Source organism: Macaca fascicularis, chromosome 6, assembly GCF_037993035.2.
Source record: "Macaca fascicularis isolate 582-1 chromosome 6, T2T-MFA8v1.1".
NCBI classification, from domain to species: Eukaryota; Metazoa; Chordata; class Mammalia; order Primates; family Cercopithecidae; genus Macaca; species Macaca fascicularis.
In genome coordinates this window covers 157,542,091-157,568,105 of record NC_088380.1, presented here as the reverse complement: position 1 = coordinate 157,568,105, position 26,015 = coordinate 157,542,091, and the positions used below count along the sequence as shown (strand labels likewise).

The 26,015-nt window shown below is 46.7% G+C and overlaps 1 protein-coding gene and 1 long non-coding RNA gene across 3 annotated transcripts; one reads left to right on the top strand and one right to left on the bottom strand.

Moving 5' to 3' along the window:
- Positions 1-4,274: 4,274 nt before the first annotated feature.
- On the top strand, positions 4,275-7,930 carry LOC141407086 (uncharacterized). The gene is made up of 2 exons (XR_012414292.1): positions 4,275-4,893; positions 6,554-7,930. It is a non-coding gene; the product is annotated as an uncharacterized lncRNA (long non-coding RNA).
- MYOZ3 (myozenin 3) lies at positions 6,481-25,909 on the bottom strand. 2 transcript variants are annotated; one of them, XM_065545936.2, is made up of 7 exons: positions 25,646-25,909; positions 23,742-23,803; positions 15,463-15,617; positions 14,439-14,492; positions 14,181-14,334; positions 13,627-13,789; positions 6,481-9,165 (listed from the first exon to the last, which is right to left on the bottom strand). In XM_065545936.2, the coding sequence occupies exons 2-7, from the start codon at positions 23,800-23,802 to the stop codon at positions 8,997-8,999; spliced, it is 756 nt and encodes a 251-aa protein (XP_065402008.1). In that variant the 5' UTR covers position 23,803; positions 25,646-25,909; the 3' UTR covers positions 6,481-8,996. The 2 variants fall into 2 exon arrangements, with proteins under 2 accessions (XP_065402008.1, XP_065402007.1); XM_065545935.2 differs by lacking the exon at positions 25,646-25,909 and adding an exon at positions 25,298-25,413.
- Between the last annotated feature and the right edge of the window lie 106 nt (positions 25,910-26,015).

Here is a 26,015-nt window from a genome sequence, read left to right as displayed (position 1 = left end):
GAAGGTATACATCTTAGGTATTAGTCCTTTTTCAGAGACGTGTTTGCAAATACTCTCTCCCAGTCTGTGGCTTGCCTATTCACTTTCTCTCTTTTTTTTTTTGAGATAGAGTCTTGCTCTGTCGTCCAGGCTGGAATGCAGTGGTGTGATCTTGGCTCACTGCAACCTCCATCTACCGGGTTAAGTGATTCTCCTGCCTCAGTCTGCTAAGTAGCTGGGACTACAGGCATGCACCACCACACCCAGCTAATTTTTGTGTTTTTAGTAGAGATGGGGTTTCACCATGTTAGCCAGGCTGGTCTCGAACTCCTAACCTCAGGTGATCCGCCCACTTTAGCCTCCCAAAGTGCTGGGATTACAGGTGTGAGCCACCGTGCTCAGCTTTATTCACTTTCCTAGTGATGTTTTTTGATAAGCATAAGCTTTTTGTTTTAATCAAATCTAACTTAGTATCTCATATACCAAATCTGTATTAGTTTGCTAGGGCTGCCATAACAAAGTACTAAAAACTGGCTTAAACAACAGGAATTTATTGTCTTACAGTTCTGGAGACTAGGCCTCCAGGATTAATATGTTAGCAGGTTGATTCCTTCTGAGGCTGTGAGAGAATCTGGTCCATGCCTGTCTCCTAGGTTCTAGTGGTTTGCTGGTAATCTTTAGCATGCCTTGACTTGTAGGCACATCACTCTGGTCTCTGCCTTCATCTTTCCTTGGTGTTCTCCTAATGTGCATGCCTCTGTGTCCAAATTTCCTCTAGTTATAAGGACACCAGTCATACTGGATAGGTCCCACCCTAATGATGTCATTTATTGTTTGTTAAAAACATTTTCCTTTTCTAGGGCCCTTGCATTTCCATATAAATTTTTAAATCAGCCTGCCAATTGTGTTGAAAATAGGTCAATTTGAGAAGAACTGACATCTTACAAATATTGAGTTTTCCAATCTATGAGCACAATATATGTCTCCACTTAACTATCTTCTTTAATTTCAGCAATGTTTTAAGGTTTTGGTGTACAAGTCTTACACAACCTTTCTTACATTTATTACTAAGAATTGTGTGATTTGTTGCTATTTTTAAAAAAGTGTCTTTTCCAATTGTTGCAGTTAATATAGAAATACAGTTGGGTTTTGTGTCTCAACCCTGTATCCTGTGACCTTGCTAAATTCACTCAGTACTTCTAGTAATTATTTTGTAGATTTCTGCAATGATCTATGTAAACAATAATTTCACCTGTGAACAGAGACCATTTCATTTATTTATTTCCAATCTTTATGCCTATTTCTTTTTCTTGCCTAACTGAACTGGCGAGGACCATGAGTACTACATTAAATAGAAGTGGTAAGAGAAGACACTTTTGTCTTATTCTCAAGCTGGTGGGAAATGCATGCAGTATTTCCCCATTAGGGTTATTAGCTGGAGATTTTTTGGAGCTAACTTTGATCAGACTGAGGGAGTTGCCTTCTAAATTTTTAAAGAATTTTCACCATAAATTGGGGTTGAATTTCATCAATGCTTTTCCTGCACCATACAGTTTTCTCATTTACTATGTTAATGTGAATTCATTGATTGATTTTCAAATAAACCAAGATTTCATTCTTGGGGTAAACCTAATTTAGTCATGATATATTACATATAGTTATTTATAAATTATATATACAGATATATTTATAAATATGTATGTGTATATACATATATGAACGCACATGTATATCTTGGGTTTTGTGTCTGTATTATTGAGGAATAGTGGCCTTTTCTGTAACATTTTTGTCGGGTTTCTTCTGGCATTATAAAATTTGTTTGGAAAATGTTATCTCTTCCTCTATATTTTGAAAGCATTTGTGTAACAATGCTTTTTTTTTCCCCCTTAAATGTTTGATACAATTCTCTGGTGAAGTGATCAGGTCCTGGTGTTTTCTCTATGGGATTTGTTTGTCTTTAGTTTCACAGCTTGTTATTTTGGAATAACTTCAGATAGACAGAAAAGTTCCAAAGACAGTTCTTATATACTTTTCACCCAGCTTCGCCTCATCATGTTAACACCTTACATAGCCATAGTATGTTTCTTTTTTTTTGAGACAAAGTCTTGCTCTGTTGACCAGGCTGGAGTGCAGTGGCACAAACTCGGCTCACTGCAACCTCTGTCTCCTGGGTTCAAGCAATTCTCTGCCTCAGCTTCCTGAGTATCTGGGATTACAGGTGCACGCCACCATGCCCAGCTAGTCAGCTAATGTTTGTATATTTTTAGTAGAGACAGAGTTTCACCATGTTGGCCAGGCTGGTCTCGAACTCTAGACCTTGTGATCCATCCACTTGGCCTCCCAAAGTTCTGGGATTGTAGGCCTGAGCCAGCACACCCGGCCTCTTTTTTTTTTTTTTTTTAGATAGAATCTGGCTCTGTCATCCAGGCTAGAAAGCAGTGGCATGATCTCAGCTCCCTGCAACCTCCACCTCCTGGGTTCAAGCGATTCTCCTGCCCCAGCCTCCTGAGTAGCTGGGATTACAGGTGCCCACCACCACACCTGGCTAATTTTTGTATTTTCGCAGAGACAGAGTTTCATCATGTTGGCCAGGCTGGTCTTGAACTCCTGACTTCAGGTTGATCTGCCTGCCTTAGCTTCCCAAAGGGTGGAATTACAGGTGTGAGCCGCCATGTCCGGCCTAGTATGTTTTTCAAAACTAAAAAATTGGCCAGGCGTGGTGGCTCATGCCTATAATCCCGGCACTTTGGGAAGCCAAGGTAGATGGATTGCTTGAGCTCAGGAGTCCAAGACCAGCCTGAGTAACATGGTGAAACCCCAGCTCTACAAAAAATACAAAAATTAGCCAGGTGTGGTGGCATACACCTGTAGTTCCAGCAACTCAGAAGGCTGAAGTGGGAGAATCGCTTGAGCCTAGGAGCTGGAGGTTGCAGTGAGCTGAGATTGAGCCACTGCACTCCAGCGTGGGTGACAGAGTAGTAAGACGCTGTCTCAAAACAAAAAATGAGAAAAACAAAACAAACAAAAAAAACTTAAGAAATTAACATAGGTACCATACTATTAATTCAATTAAGTCTTTTATTTGGATTTCACCTTTTTTTTCTGTCCTTTTTTCTGTTTCAGATTTCAGTCTAGGCTTCCACATGACACTTAGTTGTAATGTCTCCCAGTCTCCTCCAATCTGTGACAGTTGATTGGTCTTGCCTTGTTTTTCATGCTGTGGTAGGTTTTAAAAGTACCAGTCAGGTGTTTTCATAGAATGTTGCTCAACTGGGTTTTTCTGATGTTATCACATGAAGACTGGGGTTAAGGATTTGAGGAACAATATCACAAGAGGAAGTGCCCTTCTCATCACTTCATATCAGAAATCTGAGTATCACTGATGATGTTAACCTTGATTACTTCATTAAGGGAGTGTCTTCCAGGTTTCTCCTTTGGGAAGTCATAATTTTTCTCTTCCTATGCTCTGTTCTTTGGAAGCAAGTTGATAAGTTCAGTCTATAATCAATAGGATGGGAATTAACCTCCACCTCTTAAAGGGGCAAGTATCTACATACATTATGTGAAAGTCTTCTACAAGGAAAAAGGAAGTTTTATCCCTTCTTTCTCACTTGTTTGATTTTTATTTATTAAATTATTAATTTATATCCCTACAGTTTCATTGATATTTATTCTTTGAGCTATAATCTCCTATTTTGTGGGTTCTCTTTTCACTCTCTTGATAGTATTCTTTGATGCACAAAAGTTTTGAATTTTGTATATTTGGTTTTTTAAAGCGTATGTAGTTAGAATGAGTATTCTCTAATCTGGTGGTGCAGGATGCTGCTTTTTCATTTTATTGTTCGTATCTTCTATAACCTTACTAATTATTTGTCTGATAACCCATCGATAATTGAAAGAAATGTGTTAAATCTTCCACTGTGACTATGGGTTTATTCTTACGTGAAGATCTGCTTTATCACAATAATGCTTTTTGCCATCAAGTCTACTTTGTTTGATGTTAATGCGGCTAAAACACATTTCTTTTTTTTTTTTTTTTTGAGACGGAGTCTCGCTCCGTCACCCAGGCTGGTGTGTAGTGGCGCGATCTCGGCTCACTGCAACTTCCGCCTCCTAAGCGATTCTCCTGCCTCAGCCTCCCAAGTAGCTGGGACTACAGGCACCCCCCCACCACACCCGGCTAATTTTTTTGTATTTTTAGTAGAGACGGGGTTTCACCGTGTTAGCCAGGATGGTCTCGATCTCCTGACCTCATGATCCGCCCGCCTCGGGCTCACAAAGTGCTGGGATTACAGGCGTGAGCCACCACGCCCGTCTAAAACACATTTCTTTTGGATAGTATTTCTTTCTCTCTTTCTCTTTTTCTTTCTTTTTTTGAGACAGGGTCTCTTTTGCTCAGTCTGGAGTGCAATGGCATGATCATAGCTCACTGCAACCTCAAACTTCTGACCTCAAGGGATCCTCCCGCCTCTGGGATTACAGGCATGAGCCACCGTGTCAGACAATTTCTTAATTTTATTTCTGTGCCACATATTTTAGGGGCACTGCTTATGAACAGCACAGAACTGAAATTATTTTCGTCCAATCCACAAGTCTTTTTTTTTTTAGACAGAGTCTTGCTCTTTTGCCCAGGCTGGAGTGAAGTGGCTGGATCTCAGCTTACTGCAGGCTCCGCCTCCCGGATTCATGCTGTTCTCCTGCCTCAGCCTCCCGAGTAGCTGGGACTACAGGTGCCCGCCACCATGCCCGGCTAATTTTTTGTATTTTTAGTAGAGACGGGGGTTTCACCGTGTTAGCCAGGATGTCTCAATCTCCTGACCTCGTGATCTGCCCACCTCGGCCTCCCAAAGTGCTGGGATTACAGGCATGAGCCACCACACCCGGCCCAATCCACAAGTCTTTATCTTTAAACTGGTGAGTCCTGTCTAAATGTAAATATTAGTTACTGTGATAACTGATATGTTTGAAAGTAATTATACCACTTTATTTTATGTGCTTGTATTTCTTTTTCATCCTTGCTGTCATCTAGTGGATTGATCGTGTTTTAGGACTTAGTCACATGCTTACCATTTCTCTGCTCACTAGTACTGCTTAGATTCTATAATTTCTTTCTGGGTCCTTCCTGAAGTATGTTGTTTGTCATTTTTTCAGGGGTCAGTAGAAAACTCTCTTAATATTTGTTTGTCTGAAAATCAATGTATTGTGCTCTCACTCCTTGAAGACATTTTTCCATTATTGCCGGAAAGTGTTGACATTAGTAGTGTTGGGCATTGTCATTTTATTCTCCATATCTTTTAACTTCTCTCTCATATTTTCCATCTCTTTAACTCTCTGAGATGCATTATGGGCACTTTTAGCTCACTAATCCTCTCTTCAGGTATGTCTCATGTCCTATTAACCTGTTCATTCCGATTTTAAAAGGAGGGATTATTTTGATAAAATATGTACATGTGCAGAAAAGTGTGAAACACACAGGTGTACAACTAACTTAAATATTGTAAAGTGAACATCGATGTAACAATCACCCAGGTCTAGAAACAGAATTTTTCCAGCTACCCTAGAAGCATTTGATGGGGCCCTTCACATTCACAAACGCCTCCCCACTCCCAAAGTTACCACTATTCTGACTTTTATATTAAATCTTTTCTTCCATCAGGAAACATTTGCCTTCCTTTGCTTACCATTATGTTTCTGAGATGCATTCACATCGTTGCATGAAACTATAGTTCATTGTTGCTATGTCTAATGCCACGTTTCTCTGCGTTTTGGCTATTCTTAGTCCTTTTCATTTCCATATCACTGTATGATTTAATTTATGGAAAGAACAAAAACAGGCAAAAATATAGAATTTTATATGAAAGATTTCGTTTTCTTTTTTTTTTTTTTGAGATGGAGTCCTGCTCTGTCGCTCAGGCTGAGTGCAGTGGTACAATCTCAGCTTACTGCAACCTCTGCCTCCTGGGTTCAAGTGATTCTCATGCCTTAGCCTCCCAAGTAGCTGGGATTACAGTCACATACCACCATGCCTGGCTAATTTTTGTATTTTTAGTAGAGATGGGGTTTCACCATGTTGGCCAGGATGGTCTCGAACTCCTGACCTCAAGTGATCTGCCCACCTCGGCCTCTCAGACTGCTGGGATTACAGGTGTGAGCCACTACGCCCAGCCTATGTGAAGAATTTCTTATAATTTATTTCATGTAATCTCAAATTACATGAAAGGTGAGTGATTTGCTTTTTCAGGATCCAAATTTTACTTCTTAAATAAAGCAGCATGATACAGAACAATCCATATAGTATGATTCCATTAAAACAAAGACATGCCTATGTGTGTGTGCATCTATATACACATGCACATATTTATCCATTCAAATAATTCCACAATTCTAGAAGGACCAAATTGTCATCAGTGGTTACCTCTGGTCTGTAGGAATAGCAGAGACAGGAAGGTAGGAAGGTGTACATATGTGCATGGGAGGGCTATGTGGGCAGACACTTTCACATTTTACTCCTTATCATTATTATTTTATTTTTACCATGAGCATTCTTTTTTTTTTTTCTTTTTTACAACACCAGAAAAAGTCACACTCTCAGAAGAAGAAAGAATTTGTTTTGGGTGCAGTGGTCTCCCCACCAGGCTCCTTTTCGTACCCAGTGGCTACAGTTACCTTCCAGAGCACAGCAGAACCAACCCAAGGCAATCGGAGTCCTTTTGTCTACTTTTCAGACTCTTGAATGGCTGCTCTTCAGCACATGGAAACCTGGCTTTCAATGGCAGCCCCCAAATTCAAGAGAAAACACCAATTGCAAGCAATTCTAAAAGTCAGGCCATTGGGCCCTTGGGACCCAGAAGGGGAGTGAAACTCCAGAGCAAAAGGAAAATGCAATCATTATCCCATGCACCCTGGGAATGGGCTGGACTCCTGATCTTCCACATCGCTCCCAGAGAGAGAGGCAGGGAGAGCTCTACAGCAATGAGAGGCTTTCCTTCAGCCTTCAGCTTTACTGACCCCCAGTGACATCTTAGCAGCCAGCTTCTCATGCTGCATCTAGTGCACAGACAACTTTTCCAGCCTAGAGCAGCAGTTGCATGAAACCTACCATTGACTGAGCTCTTATTATAAATGTGTCCTGCACTGTGTTCACAACAAACCCATAAAGGAGATTTTATACTTGTCCTCATCTTACTGATGGAGAAATAGAGGCTCGGGGATGTGAAATGACTTGCTCAAGTTCACCCGGCTAGCAGTGGCAGAGTTAGAACCCAGTCCAGCCAGTCTGACTCCCAAGCCTGCACTCAACTTCTAAACTCCAAGGCAGGGCACCACAATCAGATGATTTCAGAGCGAGTGGGCATTGACCACCCAGTGTAGAGAAAACACATCCACTGGAATCAGATTCCCATTTGGTCTCTGCCCCTGGACAAGTCACTTCCTCCTTTTGAGCCTAAATATCCACATCTGTAAAATGGGGACAACAATATCTTTCTCTCAGGGTTGTTGTGAGAATTAGAAATAAGATATGTAGAGAACCTACCACCAGCCCAAGCACTGAGGCACTCAATATAAAGCTGCCATCATCATCATCATCATCACCACCACCACCTTAAACAGCCTGCTCAAAATGGACAGTGGAAAGAAGGAATCTTAATAAGCACCCCACTTTGCACTTGTCCTGCAAGGTGCCCAGCAGGCGGCCCCTTCTCTCCATTCCCATGGCCTCATCCCTTACAGGCTTCCTGGCTTACGGCATTACCCTTCTCCAATATACGCCCCACACAGCACCCAGCAAGACCCATCACTAAAACCTTCCGCATTTCCTTAGTGAGGTCCACCCCACGCTGGCCCTCACCGGCTCCTCTAGCACAGCCTTCTCCCTTCTGCAGAACACCCTGCACCCGTGCTCAGTTCCACATTTTTGCACATGCTGGTCTACTTTCCAGGAATACCCTCCCCCTCACACCCCCTTCTCTTCATGGACTCTCACACCTCCTCCAAGGTCCCACTCAAATCCTCCAGGAAGCTTCTGGAATCCCATCCCACACCTAGGGTGAGGGACTCCTTCCTCTGCCCCACGACACACTGTTCCTCAATTGTCAATAAGCATGCTTTAGGGAAAATTATGATGATTTCACGCTCTATAAATCTGTCTTCCCTACTGTCTTTTCCTCCTCGAGGCCCAGGCCTGGCACAGTGTCTAGCACACAGTCAGTGCTTAGGAAGTGTTTAGAGCATGAATAGATGAAGACCAACTGCCTCTCAGTAAAGGAACATTTTCTAAGTATTTGAGTTATTCACAGGAAGATGGGGTGCCAGTGAGCAGCACCCTGTCACCGGGGGAGTGTACACTGCAGGAACAGGGAAGAGCAGAGGTGTGGATGTGGACTCCTAATGACACAAACCATGGAAAATTTATGCTGGAATCACCTGGAGTACTGGTTGCTATTTAATTTATTTATTTATTTTAGAAGGAGTCTCACTCTGTTGTCCAGGCTGGGGTGCAGTGGCGCAATCTCGGCTCACTGTAACCTCTGCCTCCCAGTTCAAGTGATTCTCCTGTTTCAGCCTCCTGAGTAGCTGGGATTACAGGCATGCACCACCATGTCTGGCTAATTTTTGTATTTTTAGTAAAGACGGGGTTCCACTATTTTGGCTAGGCTGGTCTCAAACTCCTGACCTCAGGTGATCCTCCCACCTTGGCCTCCCAAAGTGCTGGGATTACAGGCATGAGCCACCACACCCGGCCCTGGTTGCTATTAGTAATACAGATTCCTCGACTTAGGAGACTCTGATGCTGCAAGTCTGGGACAGTCCAGTCATCTGTATTCAGAACAACATCCCCAGGTAATTTTGAAGCACACCCATGTTTTGGGACTACTGAACTTTGTGACCTCTGAGGCCATTTGCGATCAGGTTTTGTGTGTGAAGGCCCTTCTTAAACTGTGAAGTGCTGTCCGCAAGTCTCGGTTCCGGATGTTACCAGGCCCCCAAGACTGGGGAACTGAAGATGCAGGCTTGGGCTACAGCTCCTCGGACTCTGGGAGGTTACGGACCCAGCCCTGGGCCACTCTGTTGAAGCTGGGTCTGAGGCGGAGGAGTTCCAAGCCACTGAGGGGCTCCGGGATGAAGGGGGTGCCTGGCCTGGGAAAAGTGCCCCCGACGAGGGGTCCTCCAAATGGCACCGGGGTCCTGGAGAAAGAGAGCAGCAGGAGAGGTGGGCTGTGTGGAACAGGGACAGCAGTATACTGACATGTGGGTCACATGTATGAGCCCCTCCCTGCTGCTCTCTGAGTCTCAGTTTTCCCTTCTATAAGCAAGACATCTTTTTTGTACATTCTGTACATCTTTTTTTTTTTTTTTTGTCACCCAGGTTGGAGTGCAGTAGGGTGATCTTGGCTCACTGCAACCTCTGCCTCCCAGGTTCAAGCAATTCTCCTGCCTCAGCCTCCTGAGTAGCTGGGATTACAGGTTTGTGCCACCACACCCGGCTAATTTTTATATTTTTAGTAGAGATGGGGTTTCACCATGTTGGCCAGGCTAGTCTCGAACTCCTGACCTCGTGATCCGCCCACCTCAGCCTCCCAAAGTGCTGGGATTACAGGCATAAGCCACCGCGCCCAGCGATTCTGTACCTCTTAAGAGGTTTTTTCAACTTTGCCCATTTCGAAGTCTGCGCCTACGTGGGTGGCTCGTTGCTTAGCAATAGAAATGAAGCTGACAGAGTCAGAATTGACTTGTCCTAAGCAAGACTCTAGACTCCCCTTCAGTAAGCTTCCCTTAGGACAAAAGGCCCAAAACTAGAGAGAGAAGAGAACATTAGAAAGAGCACTGAAAATCAGGGGGAAAATGCAGATTACAACACACATGACATTTCTCCTCCAGGACACTGGCACAATGAAATCATTTGATAACGGGGCAAAGTTGGTGAGGTGGCGGGGGAAAAGTTTCACAGCGTGCTGCTGGTTAGAGGGTAAGCCAGTGCTGCTACCGCAGAAGACAATGTGGCAGGACCTTTGTAACCTGAAATGTGTGAGCTATGTCACCCCGCACCTCCACCTCCGAGCATATGGCTTAGGGAAGCACAGGCGCGTAGGCACTGGGATGCAGACCTCAGCAGCACATTAGTGACAAATCAGAAACCACCCATATGTCCACTAGCAGAGAAATGGGCAAGACAGATAGAGCATGTTCACACGATAGAAAACTGCCTGTAATCCCAACAGTTTGGGACGTCAAGGCGGGCCGATCACCTGAGGTCAGGAGTTCAAGACCAGGCTGGCCCACATGGTGAAACCCCATCTCTAGTAAAAACACAAAAATTAGCTGGGCATGATGGTGGATGACTGTAATCCCAGCTACTTTGGAGGCTGAGGCAGGAGAATTGCTTGAACCTGAGAGGCAGAGGTTGCAGTGAGCTGACATTGTGCCATTGCACTCCAGCCTGGGCCACAAAAGTGAAACTCTGCCCCACCCCGCCAAAAGAAAAAGAAAAAGAAAACTATACAGCAGCTTAAAAGGAACTAGAGCTCTACGTACTAGTATGGTAGATTTTGAAAGCATAATGTTGAATAAAAAAAGCAAGTTAACAGAATGAAACGCAAAGTATTAAAACACACACACACACACACACACACACACACAAACATCATTCCCCCTACAGGCATGCAGTTGCCCACACAAAATGTTCTGAGCCCATACAGGCCAGCCTGACAACCATGTTACCTTTGGGAAGGCAACTGGGATTGAAAGATGGTGAGCAAAGGGGCTCTACATTTATTTGCCTAACATTTTTTAAAAGAGAACCTATGTATGTGATTTTAATAATACTGTTTTGTTTTGTTTTGTTTTGTTTTGAGACAGGGTCTTGCTCTGTCACTCAGGCTAGAGTGTAGTAGAATGATCTCGGCACACTGCAACCTCCGCCTCCCAGGTTCAAGCGATTCTCCCACGTCAGCCTCCTGAGTAGCTAGGATTATCAGTGTGCGCCAACAAGCCCAGCTAATTTTTGTATTTTTAGTAGAAACGAGGTTTCACCATGTTGGCCAGGCTGGTCTTGAACTTCTGACCTCAAGTGATCTGCCTGCCTTGGCCTCCCAAAGTGGGATTACAGGCATGAGCCACCACACCTGGCCTTAATACTGTTTGTTAATTTTAAGAAAAATAAAAATCATTGCTTGTGTTGTTTTTCCAGCAGCCTGGGACCAGTGGGAAGAGGATAGTGCTTGCCTCTGGGGTGGAAAGACAAACCTCGGGCCAGGGCCTGGGTCCCAGCCAGGAAAGCATTTCTGCCTGGACCACCCCAGTTTTGGTGGCAACAGCCAGGCCTCACAGGAACAGGCTGGGTGGTGTCCAAGCCATGCAAGGCCCACAGTCAGGCCCTTGACCGGGAGCCCAGGGCCCTGGAAGCTGAGCACATCTTGGCCCCCCAAACTGCTGTTTCTCTTCTCTATGCCTCAGTTGCCCTTTCTCCCTCAGAAGAGGTCTGGGTGCAGGGCTCCCTAAGACCCTCTTTCTGCTGGTGGGAATGTGCCTTGCTGTCATACTTGAGGCATGAGATCAGTGGGAGATGCAACCTGAGTGGCCCAGCCTGGAAGCCGCCTGCCAGGACTGAATGTCTGCTGTAGGTTTCAAATGGCTGGGCAGGCAGGGTCTGAGGGCCCAGGAGGAGATAGGGCAGTCCTGCCTGGCGGGGAACTCCAGAATGTCTGTTAATGGCTTGTGACTCACACAGCGCCTGCTAGGCCCAATTCTTCCCATCAGGACCCTCTCTGCCTATTCAGATATTTGAGGGCAGTCACATCCCTCCGGAGCTGTCTCTTCTCAAGGCGGATCACCACCAGTTCCTTCAGCCTTTCCTCCTAAGTTCTGATTTTCCAGGCCTAGCTAGGCTCCGGCGCCCACCCGTCTGTCTTAGACAGACACAGTCTCCACGTGTGGTCTGAGCAAATGCCAGAGGAGCAGGACCGTGGCGTCCTCTCTGTGGACTCCCCTTTTCCTCACTAAATGCAGTCCAGACCAGAGGAGCATATTCAGAAATAGCACCCGACCGAGGAAGCCAATGCAGTTAACATGCACCCCTCAGCCCAAGGCCTTCCTCCAGTGCCAAACTTCTGTCTTGATTCCTATGGTTTGTTTTCAGGCCTCCAGTGCAGAATGGTAAATGTATCCCTTTTAAGCTCTCCCCTGTCCAAACCTCATCTCAGCTGTAAATAATAATCATAATAGGCCGGGGGCAGTGGCTCATGCCTGTAATCCCAGCACTTTGGGAGGCTGAGGCGGGTGAATCACAAGTTCAGGAGTTTCAGACCAGCCTGGCCAACATAGTGAAACCCCTGTCTCTACTAAAAATACAAAAAATTGGCTGGGCACAGTGGCTCACACCTGTAATCCCAGCACTTTGGGAGGCTGAGGTGGGAGGATCACGAGGTCAGGAGATTGAGACCATCCTGGCTAACACAGTGAAACCCTGTCTCTATTAAAAATACAAAAAATTTAGCCAGGTGAGGTGGTGGGCACCTGTAGTCCCAGCTACTTAGGAGGCTGAGGCAGGAGAATGGCGTGAACCTGGGAGGCGGAGCTTACAGTGAGCGGAGATCACGCCACTGCACTCCAGCCTGGGCGACAGAGCGAGACTCTATCTCAAAAAAAAAAAGCCGGGTGTGGTGGTGGGTGCCTGTAATCCCAGCTACTCACGAGGCTGAGGCAGGAGAATCCCTTGAACCCAGAAGGAGGAGGTTGCAGTGAGCCGATTGTGCCATTGCACTCCAGCCCAGCCAACAGTGCGAGACTCCGTCTCAAATAATAATAATAACAACAACAACAATAATAGTTATTGTTTGTTGAAAGTTTCTTACTTGCCAGAAACTTTACCTATGGCTTCTCATGTCATCCCCACAGCAACCTTATGAAGTAGGTACTATAAACCCCTCATTTTACAGGTGGGGCAATGGAGGCTCAGAGAGGTTAAGTCACTCGCCCAAGGTCACACGAGCAGGCCTGGGGTCTGCATTTAAGTCCACGTGGAGGCCCCATGCTCTAAACCAATACAGGCCACTGCTGTGTGGCCCTCACTCTGGCGTCCAATGTTTCACTGCCTCTCTCCACTTCGCGGCATCCTCAGAGCTACCTTGTTGGCCTCTTCTAGGCCATTGGTGAAAGGAAAAGCTGAGCTGGCCTCAAACTGCTGAAATCTGGGGACTCCTCAGAGAAAGACACAAACCTAGATGTTCATCAAAGAGGTAGCACACAGCAGCCATGGGGAATAAGGCACTGGTCTCTGGAGTCAGACAAACCCAGACCAGAACCCCAGCCCTGCCGGTGCTTCCCTGTTTTGTGACTTTGGCCGGGTTGTTCATATTCCTGAGCCGCAGCCTCTTCATCTGCAGAACAGGAAAACTCATAGCGCCCGCCCACCATGTCCCGGAGAGGATCCAAGATGTGCGGCACCTTCACTCTTCATTTCTCCCACGTTTACTGAGCACCTACTAGGTGCGGAGGCGCTGTTCCAGCCAGAGCTCAGTCAAAGAGTAGAAAGCGCTGGGGACAGAGCCTGGCCTGCAGAAAGTGCTCAGGAAACGCAGGCTCCCGCTGTGGCTCTGACTGGCTTCCCGCCCCTCCCGGTCTGTCCCCGGGCTGCCCGCCCCGCCTTACTTGTTGAAATTTCGGTAGTCGTTGGGGCTGGGGGTGTGACTTCGGCCATCGCTCTGGTAGTCCCGGTAGCTGACGAACTCCTGCCAGGGGCAGCGGTAGCCCTTGGGGATGGCGGTGTGGTTGAACTTCTCTGGCGGGACGCCCTTCAGCGGCTCCGCATAGCCTAGGGGCGGAGGGGAAGGGGGCGCCTCGGTTCTTCCACCTTCAGCCCCCACCCCCACCTCGCTCCATCCCCATTCCGCGGAGGCGGTTGGAGGAGGGAAGATCCGAGTTAGGGGAGAGGAGTGGGGGAACAGGATGTCACAGTTGCTCCAGCACAGGAGACCCCTTCCCGTCCCAGGAAACACGGAGGACTGCAGTGAGGAAGCCACGAGTTCGCAGCGCGGGTTGCAGTCTTGGCCTTGGCTGACTCGCTGTCTGACCTGGGGCGCGGCGGCGTGTGTGTTGGGGAAGGGGGCGGACTAGCTTTCTGGGTGCTCTTCCTGCCCCATGGGAAGCACACCCATGCTTCAGGCCCCCAAGCCCTGGTCCAGGGACCCGAGGAGGCCACTCACCTGGCGCCAAGGCGCTGGGGCTGGGGACGCACCCAGCTGGGGCGGCTGCAGAGTGGGCGCCCTCGGGACCCCCGAGTGAGGCCCCGGGTGAGGCCCGGAAGATGTGGAGCTCCGAGCGGTAGTTCTGCCCCTCGGGGCCATTGGCATTGGCAACCTGGGCACAGGGGCGGGCTCTCAGAGGCCACCGACGACCTCCCACCCCCAGCCGCCTTCCCCTTCCCCCAGCTTCCCTTCCAGGGAGCTCCCCTCCACGCTCACCGTCCCCGACTCCGCTGTTCCAGTCACCTTCCTCTTGGCGCTTCCGGCCAGCATCTGGGAGCGAGGGGGTAGAATAAACCGCGGAGAGGCTCAGCGGGGCAGGGGACCAGGGTTTTCCCTCCACCAAAAAAAAAAAAAAAAAAAAAAGGGAAAGGCAAGAATCCTAACGCCCATCATCGGGGAACAGGGATGAGTTACTAGTTTACAGCGCTAAACCCAGTGCCTGGGACCGAGAAATACTCGATATATGTTAATTGCTATTGTAATGCTGAGTCTGGGCAAGATACTTAATTTCCCTGAGCCTCAATGTCCTTCTCTATAGAAGGAGGATGATGGTGATGAAGGTCTCTTCCTCAGAAGAATCTATGAGCATTAAATGAGACACCTGCAAAGTGCTTAGCTAGCACTGACTTAGGCACATAGCAAGGGCGGGTGTTTTGTCATCTTTATTTTTCTGCCACATCACTCCCTCTCAGTTGCCTCCTGTCTGGCCCAGAAATTAAGTGGAGGGTGGATGGAATAGCCCTGGCTTCCTTAGAAGTACCTGGAACTGCCTGCTGCCTTTCTGAAGCCAAGGGAAGAACCCTTCTTGCCTTTCTTCTCCACCAGCAGGTTATTCCATGGCCTTTCCTTCCTCCAGTGGGAAGAAGAAAAAAAGGCATTCTACATTTTCCATCTTAGATCAGGCCCAAGTCTAAACTAGATCCTGCCTGCTGCAAATTTAGCCTGGAATGCATGCCTGTCTTCGCATTTTTTTTTTCTTTTTTTTTTTTTTTTGTAGGAGGCAGACTACCTTCACTCAACGGCTTATCCTCAACCCCCCAATTTACTTTGTTCACTTTGTTCTGTAGCCAGGGTGAGATGCCTAAAAAGATAACACTTTTCAAGGATCACACAGAAAGGCAGGAGCTTCATCCGATGGGGACATCACAGTCTTCAGCCTGGCTTACCGTTTGGCTTTAGGCTAACCACTGGCTCTCTGTCGTCCTCAGTTTCCCCATGAGCACAATGGTGGCTTACTCACCGCCCGCTGGCTGGCTGCTAACTCGAAAGTGAACTTCTGCACACGGCGCTGCCTCTTCTGGAAGAGGAGGGACCCTCTGTTGTTGCGTAGTGACAGCTCCTCCATCATCAGGTCCTGGGGCACGCTCAACTTCTTGCCCAGGTCCAGCGTAGGGACTGCCAGGAAAGGCCAGAGCGGGCTCTCACCACCCCATCCCCTATACACTCCAGACCCCACCTCTCAAGGCACCTCCTCAGCATGGCATGCTGTGTGTAAGAATGCCCGTTTCTCCCCAAGCTTGCTGACACCAGGTGTCATGATTCTTTGGAATCTTTGCCCACCTGATGGGCAAAAATGGCACCTTAGAGTTTAATTTGCATGTGTTTGTTGCTTAGTGAAGTTTAGCACTGTTTCAGAAGTTCTTTGGCCATTTGTATTTATTGCATGAATTCCCTGCACAGGTCTTTGCCCATAATGGTGGAGGTAGTGAGAAATGGTCAGATTCTAGCTGTGTTTTAAAGGTAAGCCATGGGTATGGTCAATAATCGAGAGAGGGGTTGAGAATGACCGCAAGGCTTCTGGCCTGAGCCACTAGAAGGATAGAGCAGCAGCTCATTGAGATGGGGAAGGCAAAGGGAGGAGAAAGTTCTGGGAGAGATCAGGAGTTCAGTTTTAGACATGTGTTCTTTTAACTTTAAAATAACCTTTTATTATTATAAAAAAGCATATATGGGCCGGGCACGGTGGCTCATGCCTATAATCCCAGCACTTTGGGAAGCTGAGGCAGGTGCATCACCTGAGGTCAAGGATTCAAGACCAGCCTGGCCAACATGGCGAAACCCCACCTCCACTAAAAGTAGAAAAATTAGCTGGGCATGGGTGGCACGTGCCTGTAATCCCAGCCACTCCAGAGGCTGAGGCAGGAGAATCACTTGAACCCAGGAGATGGAGGTTGCAGTGAGCTGAGATTGCATTGCTGCACTCCAGCCTGCGTAACAGAGTGATTCTCCATCAACAACAACAACAACAACAACAACAAGACTATATGGGCCCTGAGGAACGTTGGAAAATACAGATATCAGACAAAAAAGAGAAAAATACCATTATCTATCACCCAGAGACTGCCACTATTAACACCTTAGTGTATGTCCTTTCATATCTTTTTCAATCACTATATTCGTACGAGGTTTTAACCAAAACAAAATCATAGCATACATGTTTTGTAACTTTGTTTTGTTTTGTTTTTTGAGATGGAGTCTCGCTCTGTTGCCCAGGCTAGAGTGCAATGGCACAATCTCGACTCACTGCAACCTCTGCCTCCTGGGTTCAAGCAGTTCTCCTGCCTTAGCCTCCTGAAGTAGCTGGATTACAGGCACACACCACCACTCCTGGCTAACTTTTGTATTTTTAGTAGAGATGGGGTTTCACCATGTTGACCAGGCTGGTCTCGAACTCCTGACCTCGTGATCCGCCCACCTCAGCCTCCCTAAGTGCTGGGATTACAGGCGTGAGCCACCGCGCCCAGCCTGTAACTAGTTTTTATCACTTAAAGATCTCCAGCTTTCCAAGTGAACAAATTTTTGTTTTACCTAATATCTAGTCCATATCCAAACTCTGCTAATTATCTCCAAAACTGGGCATCTTAAATTTGAGGAGACTTGTAGGCATCTAAGTGGTGGTGCTGAGGAGGGAGACAGACGCGTGAATCTGGAGAAAACTGACCTGAAGGTGAAATTTTGAGCATCATGAGCTTTTACTGGTATTTACTGGTATTTGTTGTTGTTTTTCAATGAAGAACATTACATTTATTTCTTTTCTCATAGTTGGAACTACTCTTTATAGCTATTTAGAGGATTTTCAGGGTGATGACTGTTCTTAGCAGTTTGTGCTTTTCCCACTAGCCAAATGCAAACTTTCACATTTGGCCAACAAAGGAAGCCTTTTGCAGGACAGAGGGGAGAGAATGGTGAGGACCTTGGCAGGTGAGAGCCCTGCGTGGGCAGCATGGCCTGCCTGGTCCATCTCTAAAATCGGATACACATATGTTCATATTCCAGCTCCATAAATGGTACTTTAAGCTGGGAGGCTGGATGAGATCACAAAGAAATGAGAATAGGTAAAGAGGACCAGAGACGGAGCCTGGGGCCTCCAACATTTACAGTGAGGCGGTGAGGATGAACTAAGCCAGGAGCCTGGGCAGGAGCAGCCCACAACATAGGACGAAACTAAAGAGGATGGCATCTTGGAAATAAATGATGAAAGCATTTCAGGTATGATAGAGAGACTAACAGAGCCAAATGCTGCTGATGTGTCAAGGAAGATGAGAGCTGAAAATCGACTATTATATTTAGTAACACAAGGTCATTGGTAATTTTCACCAAAGCAGTTTCTGTGGAGTGTTTGGGTGTGAAAGCCTAACTGGAGAGGGTTCAAGAGAAAATGGACAGAGGAACAAGTTTAACCACACCATGAGGAAACGATAAGCCAAATCCAGGATGCAGGACATTCTACAGGACAACTGGCCTGGTTTTTCACACAAGTGAGTGGCATGGATAAAAGGGGCAGAGGGCTTGCTTCAGATTAAAGGAGATTTAGAAGCCATAGCAACCAAATAAAAACTGTGGCCCTTGTTTGGATGCTGATGAAAACAAACCAGGAAACTGAAGAAGGTTGAATACAGACCGCTTATTAAATGGTATTAAATCATTAGTGCTGATTTTGTTCAGTGTGCTAATATCTTTGTGGCATGTAAGGAAACATCCTTTTATTATTTTGATGCATTCTGAAGTATTTGCGGGGTGAAATGACATGCTTTTTGGCATTAGCTTTGAAATTTAGGAATGAAGGAGGGACCATGTACTTACTCCGTACTTGTATGTGTATTTGGAAATTGACTAATAAAATGTCAAAAAGAGAGAAAAAGAGGATTGGTAAGAAAAATATAGGCAACTGCTTGGAAGAGTTGGGCTTTAAAGGATCCTGGGTACAGACAGCTATGGGATCAAGAGGGGTTTGTTTGTTTGTTTGTAAAGATGGAGAATAACAGCATGTGCGTTAACTGATGGGAACTTTTGAACAATGCAGTAGAGAGAGGGGAGAATTGCTGCAGGAATGTCCTTGAGCAGGAGTGACAGGAGTGCTGCGTTTCCAGAGCCCAGCCAGAGGAGTTGGCACCAGGCAGGTGTGAGGAAAGTTCATCCACCATATCAGAAAGGAAAACCACAAACATGGGCGCAGATGCAAGCAAGTAGAGAGATGTGGCAGAGGATGCTTGCAGATGTTCTCTTCTGGTTACTCTATTTTTCTTAGTGGAATAAGAAACAAGGTCTTTAGCTGATAATGAAGTTGTGCAAGGAGGTACTGAAGGTTTGAGGAGAAGTGGTGCCAAAGTCATTAAGAGAGTAGCATGGGAGAGTGAATGAACTAGGGAGATGGACATGGCTACCGGGCAGCACTGGGGGTCACTCGGGTGCTGTGATTCATGCCAGTCAATGGAATCCTGAATAGCTGTCTAAAAAGGACACTGATTTTTTTTTCATTCTTTCAACACAGACATAAAGGGCACTTTCTATATGCTAAGAACAGAAAGAAACCCACTTATAGGCTGGGCGTGGTGGCTCACACCTGTAATCCCAGCACTTTGGGAGGGCCAGGCGGGTGGATCACTTGAGGTCAGGAGTTCGAGACCAACCTGGCCAACATGGGAAAACCCCATCTCTACGAAAAATACAGAAATTAGCTGGGCATGGTGGCGTGTGCCTGTAATTCAGCTACTTGGGAGGCTGAGGCACAAGAATCGCTTGAAGCTGGAGGTGAAGTTTGCAATGAGCTGAGATCATGTCACTGTGCTCCAGTCTGGGTGACAGAGCAAGACTCTGTCTCAAAAAAAAAATAAAAAAAGAAATCCAGTATAAATTAAATTAATTCCCCTCCAATTGCAGGGAAAGTAAGAATCAGAAGAATAGGTATTTGAAGATCCCATTTGTATTATATATTATATAAATATTATATGTGTGTGTGTGTATATATATATTTTATATATATATATATATTTTTTTTTTTTTTGAGACAGAATCTTGCTCTGTTGCCCAGGCTGGAGTGCAGTGGTGCAATCTCGGCTCACTGCAACCTCTGCCTCCTGGGTTCTGGTGATTCTCCTGCCTCAAACTCCCAAGTAACTGGGACTATGGGTATGAGCCACCATGCCTCGCTAATTTTTGTATTTTTAGTAGAGATGGGGTTTCACCATGTTGGCTAGGCTGGTCCCAAATTCCTGACCTCAAGTGATCTGCCCGCCTCGGCCTCCCAAAGTGTTGGGATTACAGGTGTGAGCCACCACGCCCGGCCCCCATTTATATATTAAAAAATAAGTATGTGTTTTTGCATGCATTGAAAAATCTGCAAGGATACATGCCAAGGAGACATGTCGCCATAGCAAACATCTACAAGGAGACATGTCACCATAGCAGTGACCATGGGACATATAAAGGAGGAGGGTTAGAAATTGTTTACACTGTTTTGTTGTCACTGTTTTTATTGAGAAAGTGTACTGCCTACTTAAAATTACGAAAGAATAGTTATACCTAAATACATAATAAAGCACCCTCAGCATCATATTCTCAAACACTGTACAGATGAGCTAAGCTCAATATTGTTCTTTTTTTTTTTTTTAGATGGAGTTTCATTCTTGTTGCCCAGGTTGGCGTGCAATGGCGCGATCTCGGCTCACTGCAACCCCCGCCCCCCAGGTTCAAGTGATTCTCCTGTCTCAGCCTCCTGAGTAGCTGGGATTACAGGCATGTGCCATCACACCTGGCTAATTTTGTATTTTTAATAGAGATAGGGTTTCTCCACGTTGGTCTGGTCTCAAGCTCCCAGCCTCAGGTGATCTGCTTGCCTCCATCTCCCAAAGTGCTGGGATTACAGGTGTGAGCCACCTCCCCCAGCCGAACTCAATTAAAAAAAAAAAAAAAAAGAGAGCAGCTATAGTTGGCTCACAACTATAATCCCAGCACTTGCAGAGGCCAAGGTGGGTGGATTGCTTGGGCCCAGGAGTTCGAGACCAGCCTGGGCAATATAGCAAGACCTTGTCTCTATTAAAAAATAAAAAAAGATAAAACCTATTTGACTGAGTAATTCTATTTCTAGGAATTTATTCTCAGGGGAAAAGTTGAATAAATATGTCCAAAGATATATGTAGAAGAACGTTTATTGCAGTGGGGTTTAAAATTGTGAAAACTGGGACTCAGTCTTCTGGTGGATGCTGCCCAGATGCCCCTTATTAGCAGCTAATAGTTCTTTTTTTTTTTTTTTTTTTTTTGAGACGGAGTCTTGCTCTGTTGCCCAGGCTGGAGTGCAGTGGCTGGATCTCACCTCACTGCAAGCTCCGCCTCCCGGGTTTATGCCATTCTCCTGCCTCAGCCTCCCGAGTAGCTGGGACTACAGGCGCCCGCCACCTCGCCCGGCTAGTTTTTTGTATTTTTTTTTTGTAGAGACGGGGGTTTCACTGTGTTAGCCAGGATGGTCTCGATCTCCCGACCTCGTGATTCGCCCGTCTCGGCCTCCCAAAGTGCTGGGATTACAGGCTTGAGCCACCGCGCCCGGCCAACAGCTAATAGTTCAAACTGCCACCTTCTACAAAGAACTGCCAGTGGAATGGATGCTGCCGCAGCGCCTTTGCCTCAGGTGGGATGAATTTTGCGGAGGAATTCATGCTCGAGAGCTCCCCACAGGCTCACACTGAACCTGGAGAGCCGCTGAGCCCACACTCTCGCTCAGCAATACCCCACCCTAGGCTGCATTCCTTCTTCTCTCCCGAGAGCACTCTCTCAATAGGTCACTTGCACAAGCCTCCTCTGGTTCTGCCCTGAAGGATCTCACCCCAGACAACCCTCATGACCACCATCAGGGGATGTTTAAATACACGTGGCGTGTGCAAACAGCGGAATGATGGTAAGCACGGGGAAGGAAGGCTTGAGATAAATCATACTAGGATGGAATGCTGCTAAATGAAAAAAAAAAAAGCCAAAGAACATAGCATATAGTATTTAGCCCATGTGTATGTATGTTTATATAAAGACATTCATATATGAACAGAAGAAGAATTTACATAAATATGTTAACAGTGGTTATCTCCAGATGGTTCCATTATGATGAACTTTCACTTTCAAAGCTGTTCATGTCTGTTTTGTGTGAATTAAACAAATTTTTCTAATGTATGCCAAGTCAATGGCAAATGGATATTTTTTTAAAAAGTGATGTATTATCGGCCGGGCACGGTGGCTCAAGCCTGTAATCCCAGCACTTTGGGAGGCCGAGACGGGTGGATCACAAGGTCAGGAGATCGGGACCATCCTGGCTAACGCAGTGAAACCCCATCTCTACTAAAAATAACAAAAAATTAGCCGGGCGAGCTGGCAGACGCCTGTAGTCCCAGCTACTTGGGAGGCTGAGGCAGGAGAATGGTGTGAACCCGGGAGGCAGAGCCTGCAGTGAGGTGAGATCCAGCCACTGCACTCCAGCCTGGGCGACAGAGCAAGACTCCATCTCAAAAAAAAAAAAAAAAAAAAAAAAAAAAAAAAAAGTGATGTATTATCCTCTGGAGACAAAGAGACCTGGAGTCAAATTGCAGCTTTACCACCTACCAGATGTGACCACCTGCTCTTCCGAGCCTCAATATTCTCATTCCCAAAATGAGGATAATATCTAACTTACAGAGTTGTGGTGGGGATGAAATGACACAAAGCATAAAGGATACTTTTCTCTTAGCAAAGTGTCTGCCACATAGTAAACATGCAATGATGGTAAACATTTTTATAATTTTTACTTTACAGTGGCTGTCTTTAGGTGGTGAGATTATAAGATTTATTTTTTCTTCCTACTTTTCTTTTGTTTCAAAATTGTCTTTAGTCAGTACCTTAGCAATAATCAACAAGTTATATATTTCAAATCTTGCATCAATGATGTGTCTCCATATTTGGGGGTCTGTAATTAACTCCCCAAGAGAAAAGAGAATGCATTGCCTGACCCTTCTATTTAGAGCGTCAATACGCATAGAATGTGCATATTTTAGCTACAAAATCAGGGTGGGAGAAGAAACTGGACATCAACAAGAGGAAGCAAGAACACACAAAATAGGTTAAAAGGATGCCACATATAAAGTCACGAAATTGATTGACTCCTTAGCACGCTGAAGGCAAATGCACAGGTCCTACCTCAGGTCCCCTGAGTCAGAATCCTCAGGAGTAGATGCTGGGCATCTGTATGCCTAACCAACATCAAATCATTATGATTCACAATAAAGCTGGAGAGCTCTGACTTAGTTGATTTTTTTTTTTTTTTAAGAGACAGAGTCTCACTCTGTCACCCAGGCTGGAGTGCAGTGGCACAACCATAGCTCATTATAGCCTCCAACTCCTAGGCTCAAACGATCCTTCTGTGTCAGCCTCCTAAGCAGCTGGGACCACAGGCATGTGCCACCATGCCTGGCTAATTTTTTTTTTTTTTTTGTGGGATAGAGTCTCACCATGTTGCCCAGGCTGGTCTCAAACTCCTGGGCTCAAGCAATCCTTCCACCTCAGCCTCCCAAAGTGCTGGGATTACAGGCATCAGCCTCTGTGTCCAGCCCCTAAATTAATTTTTAAAATACCTGAAATCCTGTAAAGTAGACCAAATACACAGATTCCAAAATTATATCAAGAGTTCCTGAAGAGGTCTTATAAAATTGATAAAAATGAATTTAAACTTTTTAAATGAAATGATAAAAATGATTTACTCATTGGATAAATCAGCTTTTAAGTAAAAAGTTTTGTATCCAAATGGGCGGCCTGCTCTTCCCACCCTGCTCCATTCTCTCCATTCCCCTGTCTTAGCCATGGGGCCCAGCCATCCTGGGCCATCCAGAGGCCTCGGTGAACCCCAAGGAGCAATAGGCAAGGGCAAGTATGTGCAGAGCTTGCAGCCACAGGTAGAGCTGGAACTGGGACCGGAGCCTTCAGAGCTTAATTTGGGGCTGAGGTGAGGCCTTAGATAAAGCCAGGGCCAGGGTCATTTTAGAGCCAACGCCCAGCCTGGGACACTCAGCCTCAGCTCCTGGGTCTGTGGAGAGATGGGCAAGACCCCTCCGGGTGCCTCAGGAAGCTTCCCAGTGGAGGCGGCAGATTCCACGGGCACTCCCTCAGGGCTGGCCTGGAGCTCACACCTGTCTGCCCAGGCCTGGGGCCAGCAGGCCAGGGTGAGTGCAGCCTGGGAGCGAGGAAAAGATGGAGTCTGAGGAAGGCATGAGGCTAGAATCACCTTACCTGGTTCAGTGAAGTTCCCCATGGCAGCCATCACTGGCCCCTTCTGCTCCTTGGGGATCATCCTGTGGAGGAGAGACCCCCATAAATGGGCCAGCCTGCCTCCATTTCTCCCCAGACCTCCTTCCAGTCCCTGGTTCACCCTGCCCCGGTCCTGAACAGCTTTAGACCAGCCCAAAATCACAAGCAAGGGATATCTGAGCTGGAAGAGCCTTCAGGGTCTCTGTGCAGAGGAGACTGGGGCCCAGGGAATGAGAGGGAGGTGCTCAAGTTTGCACAGATCTATTTTCGTGTTGCTAGGGAAGCACTGTCTCTTCAAGGGTGGTTTCTAGGGGCTTTTCCCAGCTCAGGCATCCTGATCAGAGGGAGAGTAGGTGCCAGGGGCATCCGGGTGGGGCAGGCAAAGGTCTCAGACTACTGTCATCTGTTGACCCAGGAGAGTCCTATTCCACGACTGAAAGAGGTTGGAGGTTTAAGTTAGGGGAGAGGAAGCATGGGCTAGGCTGGGGCTGCAATGGGGTCTGTGAGGCTGGTGTGCCCCTCTCATCCCTGGCACTTGGCCCTGAGGCTTGAGGGCACAGGCTGGTCCAACCAAGCAGAGAGAACCATCCCCCATCTTCCCCATCTCCCCATTACTGGGCTAACTTCTGTGGTGTTCTTTTCTCCCTCTTCCCTTCTCTCCCTCCTGTTCCATCCCGTGATTTGTATCTCATGGCACTTTCAAGGAATCTTGGAAGAGATCTGCAAATAAAATGAGGTCCAAAGCCCTTAACTTGCTCTCTGGAGAAGAGGCAGAGCCCTTGAGCTCCTTGACTGACCACCCAGCCTGGTACCCTTCTCCTTTGCCTCCGGATTTTTCTATACTCCTTCCTTTAGAAAACAATCTGCCTTCATCTGTATCCCCAACACCCACAAGGGGCCCTCGGTCTGTGGGCACTCATTGTGCAACTGGAGTCTAGTGGGTGTCCCTGACTTTCTCTGTAACTGCAAACAAGTAGCTCTGCAGCTCTGCACCTCAGTTCCCCCTTCTGTAACATTAGGGGGCTAGGCTAAATCACGGAGATACATGGATGGGCTTTAGGGTGTTCACAATCCCCCTAAAACTGTAGGTAAACATGAGTGTGTCTACATGCATTTGGGGATGAGGGTCATGGGATGACTGAGAATGCCTCGATCATGACCGTTTAGGATTCCACAGTCCACAGATCTGTTTCTTGATAAACACTCCCTTTACAGAAATTCACAGACGCTGGGAAGGGTCTCTCATTTTACAGACAGAGAAGCTGCTTCCCTCTACTGCGTAAAAATCCCAAAGTCCTGAGCAGAGCCATTACCTATTCCCCACCTTTAATCCTAGCCACACCCTCCCCATTTAATGCAGGGTAACCTAGAGCTTAGAGTTCCTCTCTTCCCAAACCAGAATCTAGGCTTTCATGGGGTTCCAAACTCCCTAGACCTACTGCAGGGCCCTTCCTCTCCTGGAGAAGGAGCTCTGGGGATTGGATCATTTTCTCTGCCCACTCCCCCGAGTTCCCCAAGCTCCCCTAGGATGCTGGTACCTGAGAGAGTGGGACCACAGTGGACAGGAGGGAATCTTAGACCCCCAAGATTAACACCTCTGTCGGGAAGCTGAGAGTTGCGTGGTGTCCCTGTAGGCAGTCAGCGGTCAGCAGTCAGTAGGCAGCGAGCAGGGTGTCCCCTGCAGCCAGCTCTGGCTTCAGCTGATGAGAATCATTCCTGCCTTGCCATGGGTCACAGCCTTATTTCGGGCTGCAATAGGAGCTGGAGCCAGATGCTAAAAGCACCAGACCCTAGGGAAGACAGGTGCCCTGGCAACAGGCCTTTGCCGACAGAGGGCTTGCACCCACGTGTACACACACGCTCACATATGCATGCACCAAAGTCACCTGGAAATGTTGAGGGTCAGCTGCTGGTAGCTTCCGCTTGTTAACTGTTAAATCCTTAGTGCCAAGAATGGTGCCTGACAGGAACTCAGTAGATATTTGCCAGGTGAATGAATGGATGGATAGATAGATGGATGGATGAATGAATTGCTCCTCAATATCTTTGCTTGACTTATCCTTTTCTTCCTTCCTTTTTTCTCTCCTGCCTTTCTTCTTCTGTCTCCTTCCTGCCTGCCTTCTTTTCTCCCTTCCTCCCTCCCTCCCTCTACCTTCTCACATTCCCTGAGCCTCTCTCTAAGGACTGAAAATAAATAAGGCAGGGCTCTGTCTTCAAGGAGCTCAGCCAGGTCAGATTCAGATGGGTAAACAAGCT

Coding starts and splice junctions, on each gene's coding strand:
- MYOZ3 (XM_065545936.2), bottom strand. CDS start 23,802: ATGATCCCCAAGGAGCAGAAGGGGCCAGTGATGGCTGCCATGGGGAAC. Junction 15,618..23,741: donor GGGGAACTTCACTGAACCAG/GTAAGGTGATTC, acceptor CTTTCCTGGCAG/TCCCTACGCTGGACCTGGGC. Junction 13,790..14,180: donor CCCCAGCGCCTTGGCGCCAG/GTGAGTGGCCTC, acceptor CTCCGCCCCTAG/GCTATGCGGAGCCGCTGAAG.